The sequence below is a fragment of the Tympanuchus pallidicinctus genome, unplaced genomic scaffold (assembly GCF_026119805.1).
Source record: "Tympanuchus pallidicinctus isolate F22 unplaced genomic scaffold, pur_lepc_1.0 scaffold3, whole genome shotgun sequence".
NCBI lineage: Eukaryota > Metazoa > Chordata > Aves > Galliformes > Phasianidae > Tympanuchus > Tympanuchus pallidicinctus.
The window spans coordinates 64,239,420-64,257,664 of NW_026294747.1; the positions used below are offsets into that span (position 1 = coordinate 64,239,420).

An 18,245-nucleotide genomic window follows, 5' to 3' on the forward strand; every position below is an offset into this window, starting at 1 on the left:
GCAACAACCTGCCCATAGCATGGGGGTTGGAACTGGGTGATCTTTAGGGTCTCTTCCAATCTGGCTGCCCTATAAAAGCTGCAGCATCACCCCCTGCCCCTTCCCGCTGCATCCTGCACTTGATCTGAGCCATTGCGCTCTGCCTGGATGCTCAGCAGGGAATTTCCTCCGATCAGAAAAATGCTCACATGGCATCCAGCCAGCAAACCCAGCTCCAGGCCAGGCTGCCAGCAACCTTGGCAAGGGAGTGCTGGCTTTCCTCGGCATGGGGGAGAGGAGGATATTTCTCCTGAGATGAAAAAGCCATGGTAAAAAGACCAACCTGGTTTGGGTTAGAAAGAAATATAGAAATATAGAAAGAAATAGCTGCATGTTGTTTTTTTTTTTTTCCTCTTCCCTCTCGAGTTCGTTTGTTGGAGTATGGAGTCTCAGAGATGCAACATCAACAAAATGCACATAGAGTGAAATATTCCATTCAACCTAAACAGGAAAACGTCTTATGTTGTTTGAGGGCTATTTGTCCTTCTGTGTTAGCTTCCACCAGGCTCCATCTCACAGCGACTTTACTTTCTTCGAAACAAATAAAAGCAAGGCAGAAGTTTAACCCGGAGGTCACTTTTCCAGGATATCCCCTTTCTCCCATACCCTGGCTTTCATGCCAAACTCAGCTCAGGGACAGTGACAAACGACCTCCCCTTCATCTCATAGGCACGCAGTACGGAGCAGCGATGTTACGCCCCAGTCCCACCATAACAAAGCCCTCCATGTCCCCAGGGATGGGATGGTGACACCCCACCGGCGCCAGGACCGCAACCGACACGGAGTCGCCGGGTGTAGCCCCAGAGCTGGAGGAAGCGAGGAGCCAGCATACAACCTGAACTTGCTCACCCACAACCCAAACCCCAAAAAGGAAAGCCTGCACACATGACGTCTTCCTGTCAGGAAATATTAATCACGGCCATGTCCAAACATGGTCAACGAAACGTCAGGAAAACCACTCCTTTGGAAACCGAGTGCTGTATGCTGCCACATTCAGGAAGGGCCTCCTGCCCTGAAGACAGGACTCACCCGTCAGTGCTTATAAAAAAGATGGAGACCAACTTTTTAGACAGTTTGATAGCGGTAGGGCAAGGGGGTAATGGTTTTTAACGTTAAGAGAATGGGTTTAGATATGATATTAGGAAGACATTCTTGACTCAGAGGGCAGTGAAGCACTGGCACTGCTGCCCAGAGAGCTGTGGGTGTCCCATCCCTGGAGGGCTCAAGGCCAGGTTGGATGGGGCTATGGTCAACTTGATCTGGTGGGAGGTGTCCCTACCCACAGCAGGGGGAGGAACTGGATGGGATTAAAGGTCCATTCCAAACCAAACCATTCTACAATTCTATATTTCTGTTACTGTGAATTTGTGAGCTGGGTGCTAGGGGAAAGATGGAAACACAGGACAACCACAATGGCATGGAGTTCCACCAGATGTTTTCCTGAGCAGCAAAATGGTATTGGAGTTATTCTCCCTCCATCCCCTGTTGTTCCCCATAGGAATCATTGAAAGGTGCCACAGTGAGACCAGCAGCAAAAATCCTGGTAGCACAACCTGATGTTGGTGGCATCAGCTGAACTGGCTGTGGTTTTGGTGCTAGAGAAGAATAGTTCATCATCAGATTTTCAGTATTTTTTTTCTAATATTTTAGCCTAGAGTTCGAAAGAGGTCCCAGACATGTTCAAGAATCCAGAATTTCCTTGTGGGGCCCAAAGTGGTTGTGAGACACAAAGTGGTTGCGGGACAAAATACCTTTTGCAGTCCAGCCTGCTTGTGATCCTCAGTCTTATGGGTCCAAGCCCCTTCCAGGGGTCAACCCTTGCACCCAAAACACTCTGTGAGGCCCAAACCCACCAGCCCAAATCTTGGGACCCCAGTCTGCTTGTGTATCCAAAGTGTTTTGTGGGGCCCAAAATCCTCATAGGACTCAAACCTTTTTCTGGGCTTCGTTGGCCAAGGCTAACCCTGTGACTCCCAACCCCCTGAGGGACCCCTCTCAGTGGGGTCCTAGTTCAGTCTTGGGGTCCAAGCTGTGTCCATGGATCTCAGAAAGATACCTGAACTTCCTGTAGAGCTCAACTCTGTTTCCAGGTCAATCATTGCTCATGAGTTTCAGAACCCTTCAGGATACCCAACCCCTTGCATGTCCCAAAGCCCTTCCAGGGCTCAGGTCTGTGGAGTCCAAACCCCGCATGGAGCTCAAACTCTTTTCTGGGCTTGGGTCATCTACAGGCATGTGGGTCCCAAATCCTCTGAGGGACCCAAATCCTATGGGTGACCTAAATCCATTTTACGATCCACCCTGTGCCTTTGGTTCTCCAGACCCCAGGTGGAACCTGAATCCCCCTAGTCATCCAAATCCCTTACTTCTCTAAAAGAAGATGCATTGGCAGCCTGTGCCCAGGGAGGTGGTGGAGTCACTGCCCCCAGAGGTGGAGATGCAGCACTGAGGGATGTGGGTCAGTGGACACGGTGGGGATGGGTTAATGGTTGGGCTGGATGACCACAGACGTTCTTTCCAACCTTCATGATTCTATGATTCTATGATCCCAGTGTGGTCGTGGGTCCTTAAATCCTTGTGGGATCTGAACAACCTGAGGCATCCTAGCCCCTCTTGGGGTCCCATCGTGGCTCCCAACCCCCTGTGAGATCTGAAATCTTTGAGGCATCCGAAATCCTGTCAACAATTCTGGGTCCCAACATGGTTGTGAAACCCCAGGCCCTTGTGGCATTTGAACATCCTGAGGTATCCAAACCCCTTTTTGAGTCCCAGTGTGGCTGCATGTTCCCAAAATTCCATGAGATCTAAACACTCTGAATTACCCAAATCTTTACTAGGGTCCCGCATGGTTCTGGAAACCCAAGCCTTTCCCTGCAGTATCCAAACCTCTTTCTGGATCACAGTGCAATTATGGGTTCCCAAATTCCATGTGGCATCTATATACCCTGACGGACCCAAACCCCTTTTGGGGTCCCAATGTGGTTGTGCGTCCCCAAACTTCCATGGGATCTGAACTCCCTGAGACATCCAAATCCCCTTCAGGGTCACAGTGCAATTGCGTGTTCTGAAATTCCATGTGGGATCTCAACATTCTGAAGCACCCAAACCTCATCTGGGGTCCTGGTGTGGCTGCGTCCCCCTCAAACTTCCTCGGGATCTGAACACCCTGAGACATGCAAATCCCTTCCAGGGTCACAGTGCAATTGCAGGTTCCCAAACTCCATGTGGGATCTGAACACCCTGAGGCACCCAACCCAATTTTGAAATCCTAGTGTGGCTGCAGCCCCAAACTTTTGGAGGGATCTGAATACCTCAAGGCACCCAAACACAGTTCAGGGTCACAGCGTGATTACGAGCGCCCAAACTTCTGAGAGATCCGAACACCCTGAGGCATCCGAATCACTTACAGAGTCACAGTACAATTGGGAGTTCCCAAATTGCACGTGGGATCGGAATGATCTGAAGCACCCAAACCCCTTTTGGGGGTCCCGGTGTGGCTGCGCGTCCCCAAACTTTCAAGGGATCCAAACTCTCTTGAGGCACCCAAAGCCGTTCTGGGGTCCCGGCGCGGTTGTGGCTCCCAGCCCCTCAGGCCGTGTTTGCGGGGAGCCCCTCACCCCTCCGGCGCCCGCGCTCCGGGCCCAAGCCGCCCCGCCGTCCCCCGGGCCCCTCACGGGCAGCGCCCCCGGCGGGCGGGGCGGGGAGGCGGCGGCGGCGGCCCTGAGTCAGCGCCCCGCCCGGGGGGGGGCAGGAAGCCGGGCGGGCCCGGGAGCGCGCCGGCCCCGCTCCTGTCACCGCCTGCGTCAGAGCCCGGAGTTTTCCACTGACGAAAAAGGGCAGCGCGGCGCGGCGCGGCGCAGCCCCGGCAGCGGCAGAGCGGGAGGCGCCGCCGCCACTGCAGCCGGAGCCGCCGCGCCGAGAGCCGCAGCCGCCGCCGCAGGTAGGGCCCGGAGCGGGGAGCGGGGGGGGAGGGGTTCGCGTCGCCAACGGTCCGGTTCGCGTCGCGCCGCCGTCGGGGCGTACGGCTGGCGTCCGTCCGTCGGGGGTGCGGATCGCCGTCCGCCGTCGGGTGCGGGGGCTGCGGCTCGGCGCTCCCGGCCGCGGGGGTCGGGGCTTCCCGTGTCCCGGCGGACGGAGCCGGGCGGGAGCGTCGCGTAGGCGCCGTCTGGGCCGGGGCTGCCGTGTCCGCGGCGCCCGGGGGCGGCGGGACCCGGAGAGGGTGAACGAACCGCTCGGAGCTCGGCGGGGACGGCGAGGATCGGGGAGCGGAATTGGGGGGGGGGGTCTCCGCCGCGAGTCCCCCCCCCTGGTTTTTTTTTCCTGGCCGGACACCTATTGACGGCACCCCGTCGCCCCTCGCTGAGGCTGCGGCTGCAGTTTTGAGATGTTGAAAGAAAAGCGGGGGGAGAAGAGGAGGGGGTGTGGGGGGGGAGGAAGGCTGGCCGGCTCGCTGTACCCCGGAGCTCCCGGCCGGGGATGTATTCCTGTCGCTACAGCAACACCTACCGGCGCTCCGACGGACGCGCCGACGGACGGAGCGCAGCGCCCGCAGCGCTCAGCGCAACAGCGGCGGCTGTGGCAGCGCTTAGGGGAAAGGGAGAGGGGAACCGGCGGAGCCAAAGGGAAGCCTTCCGCACACAGAGCTGCCCCGGTGTTCCCGGAGCGCTCATCACCTCCGCCGTGTCACTTTGGGATGAGGCTGACGCACGGGGACAGCCTTTTCCCAGAGCCAATTATTATAATTATTATTTTTTAATTATTTTTCCTCCTTTTTATTTTATTTTATTTTTTTTCACGGAACTTCACGTTTTAATCATTGTTCTTTTTTCTTTTTTTTTTTTTTTTCCCCCCTTTTGTTCTTTTCCACGGAGCTTCGCCCTTTCATCGTCACTCTTTTTTAACTATTATCATTTATTTTTTTTTTCTTTTTCCCCTTTGTTCTTTTTCATGCGGCTCCACATCTTAATTATCGCTCTTTTTTTTTAATATTATTATCCTTTTTGCCTTTTTCCTTTTCCTCCTTTCTCACGGAGGACACCCGGAGCTTCACATTCCTCCCTTTAATAATTCAGTGCGGGAAAGGAGCGGAGCCGGGGGCAGCGTGCAGCACAGCGTGTACCTGCGGGAGGGCACACACGGAAACCTGCCCTGAATTATTCATGGGGTGTAATCAAGTCGAGGATTTTCCTAGACAAAAGCACGCGTCGCTCTGTTCATATTTATTGCGGTGCAGAGTACATCCGAAGCACGCTGCGTTCGGGCTATGTCAGATAACCTTTTAATGCATTTCCTAATGTTTCTTATTTACCTTTTGAGCTGTCAGTGAGCCAGAAGGGCTTGATGGCAAGCCTACAAAGCCGTTTCTTGCTGGAGTTCCCTAGATATTGGCTCACGTGTGCCCTGCTTCCCATGGACGGCACTGGCAGTAGGATCGCTCAGGGCACAGCGAGTGCCTAAGGGCTATTTATAACCAGGGGAAAGCTGTGAAACCCTAAACCCAACCACGGGAGAGGGTGAAAATCAGCTGGGCTGAACCCTACGGGCTCCCCGTTGCACCTCAGTAAATATGACAGGAGTTAAAATGGTTAAGTGGACGGCGGTGATTGAGGGCTGATGGCTCTGCACTGGTGTCTTTTTTGATGGTGCTAAGGTCATGTGGTGGGAATAACACCTGGAAAAGGAAGAAAAACCTCCCCTTGGATTCAGCTCTGGACTTAGAGCTGTAGTGTTGGGCTTTAAATCAATATTGGGCCCTGCTGAAGGCTCACCCCCCCTTTGCACTGGGCTTGCAGGGTGCTCCTAAGGCAGGAAAGCTGCTGGTAAATCCATGCGTAGCACCGCTTGTTTTCTTGCTTTGCAGAGGGAACTTTGCTTACAGTTCACGTGTAGATTTGGGATCCTTCCACCTTTCTGGGATTCTCCCCAGGCGGAAAATCAAATTGCAAACACTGCTGTTCTCCTGCAGTCCCCCAGGAGCTGCTTCCAGGAGTGATTCCCTTTAATTGCCGCATGCTTTGCTCCTTGCAAAACCCCAAAACTTCCTCCCCGTGCCTCTGTGCAGCCCCTTAAAGCCAGGCCCTGTAGGATTTTGGGTGCCCTCCTCCTCTCTGGGCTGCACGGATGCCTTCTGAAATCCAAATGACTCAAAATATTTACTGTTGATACGTTGTCCAAGTGGAGGATAGTTAAAACATTAATTCTTTGCATTCCTGCATATTAGGGCTTTGCTCTGCAACTCGCCCGAGTGCCAGAAATGAGACTTAGCGGATTCACTCCCCTTCCCCCCCCCTCCCACTAAGCTCCCCCACCCCCCCAAAAGCTTGGAAAAAAAAAAATAAAAAGAAAAGGAGGGAGACAGAGAGAAAAAGAAAGGAATGCACATCTGGGCTAAATATTTGTTAGAAAGTATTCCCAGGATAGTGGGAGTTCTGGTGCCAGAGAGGAATTCCTGCGGGTTTGATCCATTGCATTATGTACTTGTTCCAAAAGCTGTTTTCAGTAAAATAGATGAGTAAGAAGTCTTAGCCAAGAACAGAATGTCTTTTTTGGCAACTAAAAGGAAGATAGGATTATTTTATTTCAGGTTATGTAAAAAAAAAAAAAAAAAGAAAAAGAGAGAGAGTGAGAGGGAATAAAGGTGGTAAAATCCTCCTGCGCTCTGAGCCGCTTGCAGAGATTTCCACTGCCGAGCGCTGATATTTTCTGTTTTTCACGCTGCTGTGCACATTTTTGTGACTTCTATGGCAGGCACAGATGCGGATGGGAGTCTCAGGCTTGCGGCATCACCGCAGCTCAGTGATCCCAGCCGTGGTTTCAGCAGCATTGCTCTCATGGCTTGGGTTCTGCTGCCGAGCGCTTGGGCAAGGAGGGGAGGGCACTGATGGCGCCTGGAGGAGGGCACTGGCTGTGCTCAATGCAAGGCACCGACTCAGCCCTGATGGCTGAACCCCATCCGGGTGGTGTTTATAGGGGGCAGATGGAGGTAGAGGTATTTTTTCAAAATAAATTAAAAAAATGGTACCGTCCAAAACACAGCTCTGTTGGCTGAGTGTTGAGACAGCATCGACATTCTGCTCGCTTCCCTGGGAATTATACAGACTGGGAAAGCCCCTTCATACCTTTGGGTTTTTTTGTCTGTAGGTAGAAGTCCTGGTGTTGCCCAGGCTGCTGGCAGCTGGTCATCACCCAGCTCATCACCGCAGTCAGGATTTGGGGTGGAGGGCTGAATGGATGGATGGCACGTGAGAGGAGGTGGCAAACTGATGCAAGGATGGGGTGAGTTTGGCCAGAACGCCATGTCACTGCCTGACGGCTTCTCTCTGATGCCCGCTGGTGTCCCTGCAGGGAGGGGACAAAGCCCAAGTGACATCAGTGCCTGCTCTACTCCCATCTTCTGGATGTGCTGGAGAGCTGCATTCTCCTCCTGTTGGCTGGAAGACAACATCCTTCAGTAGGGATAGAGGAGATGGCCTTGCAGCAGTGAGTGGGTTCATCCCAGAGCCACCTGTGTTTGTTTTTGTGGAGTTTTTGACCATTCTATGTGGACGAGGAGGTACTTCATTTTGGAAGTTTTTTCCTTCACTTCTGGCGTGGGTGACCATCAGCAGAACGGGTGGTGGAAAAAGAACTGAAAAAAAAGGAGATTAGAGAGTTTGCATCGTTGTGGCTGCCAGCGCTTTGCAAGTGAAAAGGTAGGAGAGGGCTCAGCACTGGTGCTGGATTGGACATGCTGCCACAGCCAACTTCTCCACATCAGCTTTGGGTCAAGGCCTCGACAACCCAACCTCTGGCACATGCAGCCCCATGCAATGATTAACTTCTTCCAAGCCCAGAACCACTTCATCCATCCATCTTTAACCTTTCAGGGGACTTCTGGCACGGAAGCTGTCGGTGAATGTGATTGATGAGCAGTGGGGCTTTGCAGGCACCCACCATCGCAGGCACTGTTGAGCATCCCATCGTGGGGAGGTTCTGAAGTCCATGCAGTTTCTGTGCCGCCTGCTCAGGGCTGTCAGGAGGATGTCGGTTTGAGAGATTTAAATTCACATCAGACATGCAAAAGAGGGTGAGAAAGTGATATGGTTACGGTTACGAGGAGTAGGTTGTGCTGGTGGGAGGGTTTCACAAGAGGGCATGAGGACACCACGTCCATTAGCACTGGGTTTGCCCTTCCACCATGCTGCTCCAGGCACACTGGGTTGTGAATGCTGGAAATGGGCAGTAGAAGAGCGTGAAGGAAATTTAGGAATCTAGGCAAGCACAGAGCTGCTTTGTTTTTAATTAGCTACGTTGTTTTTAATTGCTACTATGCTTGATACATAACCCAGCCTAAACAAGAATAGCTTATTGAATGGGGGACTGACTATGAAAGGCACCGTGAGGAGAAGGGCTGTTCTTCACAGTTGATATATTTGTATTTCAGTGCTTCATTTAATAAGTCTGTTTCCCCAGGGGGCTGTAGCAAGTAAATCATGCCAGCAGATTGTTCTCTGCAAACCGGCTTATTTTTGTAATTAGCAAGACGCTCGAGCTGTAACTGCGCAGAAAGCGATCGGGGGAAGGAGTTAACATAAAAGAATTAGTAAGCAAAATGTAGTAATTATTGTTGGATAACGTTTGTGTTGATTGAATGGGTTCCTGGGCAGTTGCGTTTCCTCTAAAAGAGGAGAGGAATTGCAGCTGCGTGCAGGGGCGGCAGCGAGGTGTGGTTGTGGGGTGCACCTTTGGGGAGTCACAGCCTGCGCACTGAGCCCGTGCAGACTGTCAGTGGGATGATTTCCCTCTCTCATGATGCTTTTCTCCCTTCCTTTGCAGTTATATGAACAATACGGCGTCACCATGAGCGGGGTGTTGAAAAGGAAGTATGAAGAGCTGGGGGATGACAGCACCTACTGCTCCTCCTCCTCCTGTTCCCCTCTGTCCTCCTCGGCGTCTTCAGGCTGGGACTCGGATGAAGACAGCTCCCGTGGAGACAGCAAGCCCAGCTCTGCCATAGCACCTGGCTTTACCCGTGAGTCCCCTATCGCCTAGCCCTGTTTGCCTTATCCTTATAATCTCCCAGCGTCTTCACGAGAGTCTTCCTCAGCTGTCCCTCCTACCATTTTGCCATTTGTTTGCACCTTTTTTTGGTCCAAATCCAAATTTCTGGGCCCATGGGGCACGCCAGTGCACAAGTATCCAGAGGATGCTGCTATCAGAGCATCCTCCGTCCTTCAGCATGCTATCAGCTGTTCCATAGGCAACTATGGAACAGACAGCCCGTAATGCTGGTTTTGAAAAATGATTAACCAGCAGCCTAATTACCATTTCAGAACCCGCTTCCTATGTAAGGTGGGGACTTTGCCAAAGAACACGACGCGTTTGACATTGCCTCCGCTGTCAGTACAGATAAATGCTATTTTGTTTTCCCAGCGTTATCGGTTTTGAGGGCTTTTAGGAAAACATGCAGAAGACAAGGTCATAAAATCCCTTATCTGCTGTGCAAAGGGAAAAGAAAGACAATAGGAGACCATCTTCGTGGAGGAGAAATGGTCCAACCCAGTAAATTACACTGAACACCCACTGTATATAGCAGTTAAGCTCCACTTAGCAGACACATACAAACACGCAGGGTCTGAAAAGGCTTTAGAAGTCTTGTAATAATAAAGAGTCTCATTCTTGCTTGTCTTCCCAGGTTTGGTGACAAAACAATGAACTTTTTGTATTCTCTGGCTCCATTGAAAAAGGGTCAGGAATGGAAAAACAATTTGGAGGGGGGGGGGGAAGGAGGGAGAAGCAAATGCCAAAGTGCAGCAGCTCGGTCGATAGATGCTGGCGGTGGTTAACTTGCCTCTTGATAAAGAGCTGATGGTTTAGAAGATTGAATCAAGGTTATTATGAAAAAGCAACGCACAGTGCAAAGATAGCATCAAAGCGATGGCGCAGCCTGGTTCGAAACCCTCAGTGAGTGAGCAGAAGCTGCTGACACAGCTGGGTGAATGCTTTTTTTTTTCTTTTCTTTTTTTCCATCTGAAACTGAGATGCGGTATTTTGGCAAGCAAGACCTGTGAAATGTAGGTGCAGCTTGCTGTTCAGTTTGCACTTTCTCAGCTCTGCTATCCAAGCAGCACAGCTCAGTCTCGTGCTGGGGATTGACCCAGCCCTTCCTGGCTGCTTGTTCCCACATTCCCATTACTTCATTAGCAGAGAGTGACACCAGAAAAACCAGACACTGAATTTGTGCATTGCCTCCTCTTCTTCCTGGCATGCAAACAGCACAAGGGACATTTAGATGGGATATAAGGAAAGCTTTCTGTAATAAGGGTGGTGAGGCATTGGCACAGGTTGCTCAGAGAGGTGGTAAATGTCCCAAATTCCTGGAGACACTCAAAAGTCAGGCTGGACAACGCCCTGAGCACCTGATGGAGCTGTGAGTGTCCCTGTTCTTTGCAGGGGGGTTGGACCAGATGGCTTTTAAAGGTCAGTTCCAACTCAGACACTTCTATGATTCTGTGAAATTGCTCTGACCACTTATTCCACCCCTACTTGCTCCGTCTGCGTGTGCAGAACCGGGTATCTCTGGAGAAGCTCTGCTCTGAGTGCTGTGTAGTGTATTTCAGCAGCATAAAATAAACCAGAGTCATGCATTGCCATGTTTACCCTGGGGTCACCTGCATCAAGATTAACATCTTAGCAGCTGCTCTCAAATGAGTCTTACAAGAATAAACTACAGATTCGTGGTTCCTCCCAGTGGATGGTAAAAGGAAATACCAGGAGAAGCAGCCAATTCGGGCTATTTTCTGTCCTGCCCCAAAAGCTGGAGCTGAAGCATCAGTGTCCCAGTGTTGTGGGACCCTGGGACAGCAGGCAGGGTGAAGGGATTGGGAACAGGACAGGTTTGGTTGGCTGCTTGTTCGTTCTGCTCTGCTGCATGTGAAGTATACGCAAATGTATTTCCTGGCAGAAGTTGTGGTGGGGAGGAGAAGCAGTGGGCATTTATTAGGGTGAATCTGAGTGGTGACTCCAGTGCATCAGGACTTGGCTTAGTTTCTCCTGTCTCCACTTTCCACCTTTAGATCCTGGAGCATGAGATGTGGTGACCTTATCGTATTATGTTACCATTGCGAGTCCGGTTCATAGCATTTAGCAACGTTATTTTACCTCCATCTTCAGGATGGCATCGCTGACTGTGTACTCTTTTCTCCCCCTTTTTTAGCCACGTCCATCCTGAAGAAATCCAAACGGCTAAAGAAGAACAACGTGGAGTTTGACCGGGTCACTGTGTTCTACTTCCCGCGCTGCCAGGGCTTCACGAGCGTACCGAGCCGCGGGGGCTGCACGCTGGGGATGGTGAGCAAACACAGCTCCTCTCGGCAGTTCACGTTAGCAGAGTTCTCCAAGGAGCAGGAAAACGTTCGTCGGGAGAAACTGGAAGAGAAATTGAAAGAGGAGAAGTTGGAAGCCTTGAAATGGAAAGTGAGTGGCTGGATTGGGGGTGTCTTTTCTCATGAAGGTCTTTTCTTTCTGTTGGTCTTTTCGAGTCCTTGGGACATTGATCCAGAACCTTCTGTGGGTCTCTGAGAAACACAGGTCGGTTCTCTGCCTTGAAAGAAGTGATGCTCAGCTCCCCTAGCAGGTATTCATCAGGTGTTCAGGTGGGACCTGAGCGAGATGCTGTGCACCCCATGGTCTTCAGGCTCTCGGGTTTCTCTCTGGAGGCTCCGAGACAGATACTGGTCATAGAGGTGGCCACTACTGGGGCAAGTCAGGAAGTGTCTGTGCTATGCAGCCAGATGTATGGTCTGGTGTTTGGGTGGTCCTCTGTGGAGCCAGGAGTCAGATCCTTACGGATCTCTTCCAATTTGTATTACTCTGCAATTTTATGATTCATGTATTGGAACAGGCTGCCCAGGGAGGTAGTGGAGTCACTATCCCTGAAATTGTTCAGGAAACATGGAGATGTGGCACTGAGGGACATGGTTAGCGGGCATGGTGGGGATGAGTTGGGATTGGACTAGATGACTTTAGTGGTCTTTTCCAATCTTTATGATTCCATGATTTCTCCTGGCCTGAGGTGTTGAGGGTTGCTGTCTTGGTGTCCCTGAGACCTCCATAACACTTTGCCCATGTTTTGCCCTCAGCTCACCATGAACGGCACGAAGGAATCGGAGGAAGCCAACCAGCTCACTATTGAAGACATCTCTGACGACGACATCGACGTCAGCAACGTGGACCTGGAGGATGGCTTTTTTCTCCAGCCCTATCCAGCCAAGAAAAGGCGTGCACTGCTCAAAGCCGTTGGGGTGAAGAAGATTGACAAGGAGGAGAAGCGGGAGCTGCACAGCATCCGCCTGTCCCGGGAGGACTGTGGCTGTGACTGTCAGGAGGTCTGCGATCCCGAGACCTGCAGCTGTAGCTTGGCAGGCATTAAGTGCCAGGTACTGCCCTATCTCATGCATCTCAAGTTGAAGCGGGTAAAGCTCTTGGAGATGCTGCTGGAAAGCATCTTCCTCCCAAATCGCTCATCCCATGGGGATGTGCAAGTGCACACACATTGTGAATGGCAGAGAGAGACGGGCTGTGGGGGATGCCTTGGCAAAGGGAAGCCCTTCGCTCCTCCCACGAGGCTCCAATTTCTCCTCCTCCCTTGGTTTTATTCTTATTCTCCTTGTTGGTGTGCATCCCAACTCCCAGCACACGTAGGAACATCAGTGTCAGCTCTGCAGGCCTACCTGCACGTCACAGGGTGACCCCTGTAGCTGCACTTAGTTACCTTCATTTATTTTTTTTTATATTTTCTGTTTTCAGAGGTGCCTGTCCTGCTGTGTTTGCAGGAGTATTCATTACTGTGGGTGCTGCTCACTTGCTTGCTATGTGCTGTGGTTGCAAGCTGGGTGGTGTAGGGTGTGTGTGTGCAGACAGTTGGTGTGCACAGGCAGTTGGAAATGCACAGGCAGATGGATGTGCACAGGAGGACTCATGGCCCATGTGCATGTCACAGCCCCCCTCTAGTGGCTGCTCACAGCTGGTACGTAGAAGTGCTGCAGATACCAGTGGAGCAATTTGTCCTTCATCCCGCAGAGAGGCAGAAGCTCGTGATATAGATCAGATATTAGATATCGTGGTGCAGTGCACAAAAATTCACATTTGCCCACTTATGTCTCCTTTCCGAGCATCTTCCAAAGAGCAAGTGGTGTGGGTTGGTTTTTTTTTACTATTTTGCATTTTTTGGCTTGCTTTTAAATCCCTCACCCATGCTGCAAAGGTGATGTGTAAGAGTTGGGGGGGTGAATCAAGGTGGCTTGGGCTTTAGGCGAGGGTCCTCACCCCATGTTTTTGCCCCCAGATGGACCACACCTCCTTCCCCTGTGGCTGTACCAAGGACGGCTGCGGCAACACAGAAGGTAGGATCGAGTTCAACCAGGCCCGGGTGCAGACCCACTTCATCCACACCATCATGAAGATGGAGCTGGAGAAGCAGCAGCAGAGCAGTGAGGGGGTGGCAGAGGTTGAACCTCCCTTCCGAGAGCGGTTGCCTCAGCTGGGCTGCACAGCGACAAAGGGGCCCTTGGAAGAACGCACGGCGCCGCTGGCCCCCGCCTTCCAGTTCAGCCCTGAGTTGGAAGCCCTGGGGGAGAACAGCTGCAGCAGCGACATGACGGACTCCTCCATCTCCTCCCACCCCAGCGAGGACCTGGAGGAACCCTATGAGAGCCTCCCCTCCGACAAGTCCCAGTCGGACATCGATGACGATGGCTTGGCACGCATCCTCCACTTCAACGATTCGGATGCCGAGGAGGAGGCAGACCGCTGCCAGGACAACCTGAGCTGTTTCCACCCTGCCGACTTCTTCATTGAGGACCATGGCTGCGAGGCCAAGCCCGGCCCTGGGGCCTCATCCCACCTGTCTGAGTGCCTGGACGAGAACGCCAACCAGGACAGTGGTGGGCTGCTGGAGGAGGCCATGCACGCGCGCTGTGATGGGGTGTCGTGCTGCGCCCCAGCCCCAGCTGAGTCGTGTTCCAAGAGCTATGCTGACCTCAGCCTTTCCTCTGACTCCTTGGATTTCTTCCAGTCCTTCTCGGACTATAACTTGGGACCCCTTTACAACTCCTTGAAGGAGTATGAGAACCTTGATAACTTCTCAGCGTTACAGTTTCAGTTGCCTAATTTCCCCGGTTTCCCGCAAGCTGGAGATCAGGGCTCCTGTTTCTTGGAGTCTCTCATCGGTTTGTCCGAATCCGTCCCTGAAACCCCAGCCCCTTTCACAGACAATCAGCTTTTGGAGGACGCCATCAAGTCATCGCTGATGGAAACGGTGAAGGTGTGAAGCTCCTGGCTGGCTGGGGATGCGAAGGATTGGCAGCATCGCGGTGCTGAAACCAAAGCCGAAGAACGGTTGGACGGGCAAACTTTCACTTGTGCTATGTGAAAAGGATTTAAAAAAAAAAAAAAAAAAAGAAATCAGACTTTCTGAGCAGACAAACTATTTTTGGTCTTTATAGAATGTGGACGTTTTGACATACTGCAGCTACAATCAGTCCTCTTGCTGTTTGTGCAAAAATTTCTAAACTTTCATGATGGGGTTGGGGGTGGGGGGGTGGAGGGAGGGACAAAGACTTTCAAGTATGAATTTCCTTGTGTTTTGTATGCAAAGACCTGTTGAGAAATGCTCCTTGCGAATGTTGCCAGTCGTACACACAGCCCCTTCTAGAAACGTTTCGGTGTCGCGGGAACTTTTTCAGCCAACTCTTGAAGCTGTATTTATTGTGAAAATTCGTGATTTGCATAAGGGCCAGACCAACACGCTCTTGGGTTTAAATTGGAAAAGGTTTACAGAAGAGATCCGTACACTATATGCATAATCATCCTTCATCTATTTATTGTAAATTCCAGAATTTAACTAGCCACTGAAGCTTGAACTAGCATGAAACCTTATTTAAATTGGTGATACCTCAGATGTATTATGTGCACAATCATATTTTTTGCATAATATATCTGTATTTATTTATTTTCTACCTGTAGTACATGAATAGCACTGTGGTTTGTCAATGACCTGGAAGGACAGTAAGGTCTCCAGCAGCACACGTCCTAAAGATGACCCCGGTGTCTGAGTCTGGGAGGTGCTGTCTGTTTGGTCTTCACCTCACATTGCTACAAGAGCTGAATGCAAGGTGGGTGGGAGGGGAGGGATGAGGGAGGTGTTCCTACAGCATCCTCTGGTAGTGAACCATCCTTTGTAGACGTGATAGCGCGTAGTCTGGTATGCATGATACTGCTATAGGGAGCAAAACCATCCTGTGTTTGAGAAACATGAGCTAGCTCTATTTAATGAACAAAAACCACCGAAATCTTTCCATAAATTATTTTCTAATTTATTGAATTTCCTAAGGATTTGGCCATGAGATCTTTCGTGATCGCTTATGGTGCCTGAATATGCAGAGGAACTGCCAGCGAGGGAGAAAGTCAGGGTGACCTTTGCAGCCCGTGGGGCTTTGGAGAGCAAAGTGAAGGGCAGCAGCACCCTTACGACTCCCAGAGGTCAAGGATATGGCAACTCCAGAAACTTGTGGGCCAGACTGTTTATACTCTTTTTTTCAAACAGATGAATTGGGTAAATCAAGGAAAGGAGATGAATATGAAGGTTGTTGCATTATTTATTGAGTACGATTGCAGAGAGGAGGAAAAAAGAGAAATGGTTGTGCTTAGGAGGGAGATTAGAGGCCTACTTAGATTTTTTGTTGTTTGAATCAGCCTGAGAACATGACACTATTTGGCCATGCCATGTAACTGGACCCAAACCTGCACGCCAGTGATACACTAAGTGCCTACGCCAGCAGCGTGAGCGTCTGAGTATCTCTCTGGAAACCCACAGCTGTATATTGAATTCCCCCCTTGCATAGTCACCCAGTTGGGGGAAATCATCCCAGAATGTGGGGCTGGGGACCTTTCCCTTAGCTGAACACTCGCTGTCCCCACCAGCAGGGATGGGGGCTGTTTGAGACCTGCCACTTGATGGACAAGTAGTCTTGCCATGCCACCATGGCACCCTGCCAGCAATTCGGAAAGCTTCTGGCGTATGAATAGCACGAAGGCTGGGTTTTTTTTGTTTTTGTTTTTGTTTTTTTAAATTATTGTTATTAATTATTATTATTATTATTTAATTGTACGTCTTCTCTGGTATTGAGCCGGTCAACCTTGAAGCAGTGTCAACCCGCCACGTCCTCCCACGAGGCATCCCCTGAGGCCATCGCCATGGGCAGGAGGGCGACTGTAGGAATACTACTGGCAGATGGAGGATTTCCTGGATACCTATCTATCTATCTATCTATCTATCTATCTATCTATCTATCTTATTTTTTTGTTGTCGCCGTCGTTTGTTTTGACTGAAAACCCCCCTTGGTTGTCTTCTGGTGGTAGTTGCTATCCTTCAGACTGCATCAAAAATACTGACTGTTGGAAGTCTGGTACCGTTCTGTATTTATTGGCACTAATATATTTTATAACATTCCTCAGTTTCTCTGCATATATATATATATTTATATATATAAAATATATGCATATATTTTATATATATATATATACACAACACTTTTTGTAATGAATGACAGAGATTGACTCCTGCCATTGTGGATTTTGTTTTTTCTATAATTTATTCATTTTATTTGTGTTGGTGCCAAAAAAAAAAAAAAAAAAAAAAAGATTTTTTTCTCTCTTTTTTTTTTTTTTTCTTTTCAAGGCACTGAATTGTAAATATATAATTTTGTTGCTTGTTTGTTTGTTTTTCTTCTCGGTATCTATGTAAAAAGTTGCCTGTTAAACAGTTTTTAAACTGGCTATTTATTGACACAATCTGTAATTATCTAATGTATTGATTGAAACACTTTGGTTTCAACATAGCTTTATTTTAGCTTTCTTTGTGTATATATTGTGATTATGTTGCTTAAGGGTACAAGTTAAAAAAAAATGCTTTATTTTTACCTTATCCATTTGCATTTGTTAAAAAAAAAAAAAAAGGAAAAAAGCATATTTGTCTACAGCTGCTGTCTCTCATTTCATCAAAGCAATATGAAGAAATTTCCATTACACTTTCAATAAAATAATTTTGTTTGAATGCGGCAGCGTCTTCACCCTTTCTCCTTGCGCCTCCAGCATGACTGCTTGTTACTTTCTTTTCTCTGCTGTGGCTCAGATGCTTGGATGAGGGGTGTGAGAGCTACTGCATGTCACAGCTGCTCCTTTTTTCCTTTGTTTTTGCTTTTTTTGGACTGTTTTGAAGCTCATCACCCCAGGATTCCCACCCCAAATAATGAGATGGACCACAAAATCATGACTTTGCCCAGGGACGGGTGTCCTCCCAGAGGTACCCAGTACCACGATGAAAGAAGTGTCAAAGGACGCTCGTTGTGTGGGACGCTGCCCTCATCCCCATGCCTGTAGCTCTGTCCAGACCTGGACATTGAAACTGCACCGGGCAGAGCATCTTTAGCAAGGAAATGGGAAACGGTGGTTGTATCAAAGCCCAGCAAAGTGCTGGCACGGTGGGTTGGAGTTGTCTGGCTGGAAGGTCACTGTGTTGAGGCCATCTCCTAGGCTGTCCCACTAATGCAGCTCTTTCTGCAGGACCTTCCTGCTGGCTGGTGCCAGCCTATGATGTGTGGCACTGAGGATTCAGGAATGGAAAGGCCAAATTCATCTGAGCACAAATCAGAGACGTGAACACGGAACATGAGCTGGATTTGGAACCACGTGTTTTTTCCCCATCAACCTTTGAGCCCCTCAAAATCCAGACTGAGTGGGAATAAAAAACACTGTAGCTCATTGCAAAGGTGTTTCCCACTGTCACTGTAGTTAGCGCTGATGAACTGTTAAATGTTCATCTTCACTGGGCCAAAACAGCCTACAACAAACTGTCATGGTCATCACAGCCTTCCTGCTTTTCCACCCCAGCGGGAGCCTCCTGTGTCACTCGTGTCCCTCCTTGGCAGCCTCCATGGCAAGGCTGAAGCCAGCTGCAATTCAGCATGTGGTGGGACAGACGTGCCCAGACCCGATGACACACGGCTGTGATTCACTGCCGTGGGCAGCTCCTTCAATGGACCCAATAAATCCCGCCTCTGCAGCTCCAGCTTGAGCTGTGCACTCCCCACCTTCCTCACCCTCTTTACTGTCGTTAGTTTTTCTCCTCTGTGCAGCTACCCTCGCTCCTAACACCCCAAAGCACACAA

General features: G+C 50.2%; 1 protein-coding gene across 3 annotated transcripts; it reads left to right on the top strand.

The window, feature by feature from the left end:
- Nucleotides 1-3,887: 3,887 nt before the first annotated feature.
- CSRNP1 (cysteine and serine rich nuclear protein 1) lies at nucleotides 3,888-17,135 on the top strand. 3 transcript variants are annotated; one of them, XM_052694663.1, is made up of 5 exons: nucleotides 3,888-3,979; nucleotides 8,854-9,049; nucleotides 11,234-11,493; nucleotides 12,159-12,455; nucleotides 13,364-17,135. In XM_052694663.1, the coding sequence occupies exons 2-5, from the start codon at nucleotides 8,878-8,880 to the stop codon at nucleotides 14,345-14,347; spliced, it is 1,713 nt and encodes a 570-aa protein (XP_052550623.1). In that variant the 5' UTR covers nucleotides 3,888-3,979; nucleotides 8,854-8,877; the 3' UTR covers nucleotides 14,348-17,135. The 3 variants fall into 3 exon arrangements, with proteins under 3 accessions (XP_052550623.1, XP_052550622.1, XP_052550621.1); XM_052694662.1 differs by lacking the exon at nucleotides 3,888-3,979 and adding an exon at nucleotides 7,076-8,104; XM_052694661.1 differs by lacking the exon at nucleotides 3,888-3,979 and having other exon boundaries at nucleotides 8,812-9,049.
- The last annotated feature ends 1,110 nt before the right edge of the window (nucleotides 17,136-18,245 follow it).

Coding starts and splice junctions, on each gene's coding strand:
- CSRNP1 (XM_052694661.1), top strand. CDS start 8,827: ATGATGCTTTTCTCCCTTCCTTTGCAGTTATATGAACAATACGGCGTC. Junction 9,050..11,233: donor CATAGCACCTGGCTTTACCC/GTGAGTCCCCTA, acceptor CCCCTTTTTTAG/CCACGTCCATCCTGAAGAAA. Junction 12,456..13,363: donor TGGCAGGCATTAAGTGCCAG/GTACTGCCCTAT, acceptor TTTTGCCCCCAG/ATGGACCACACCTCCTTCCC.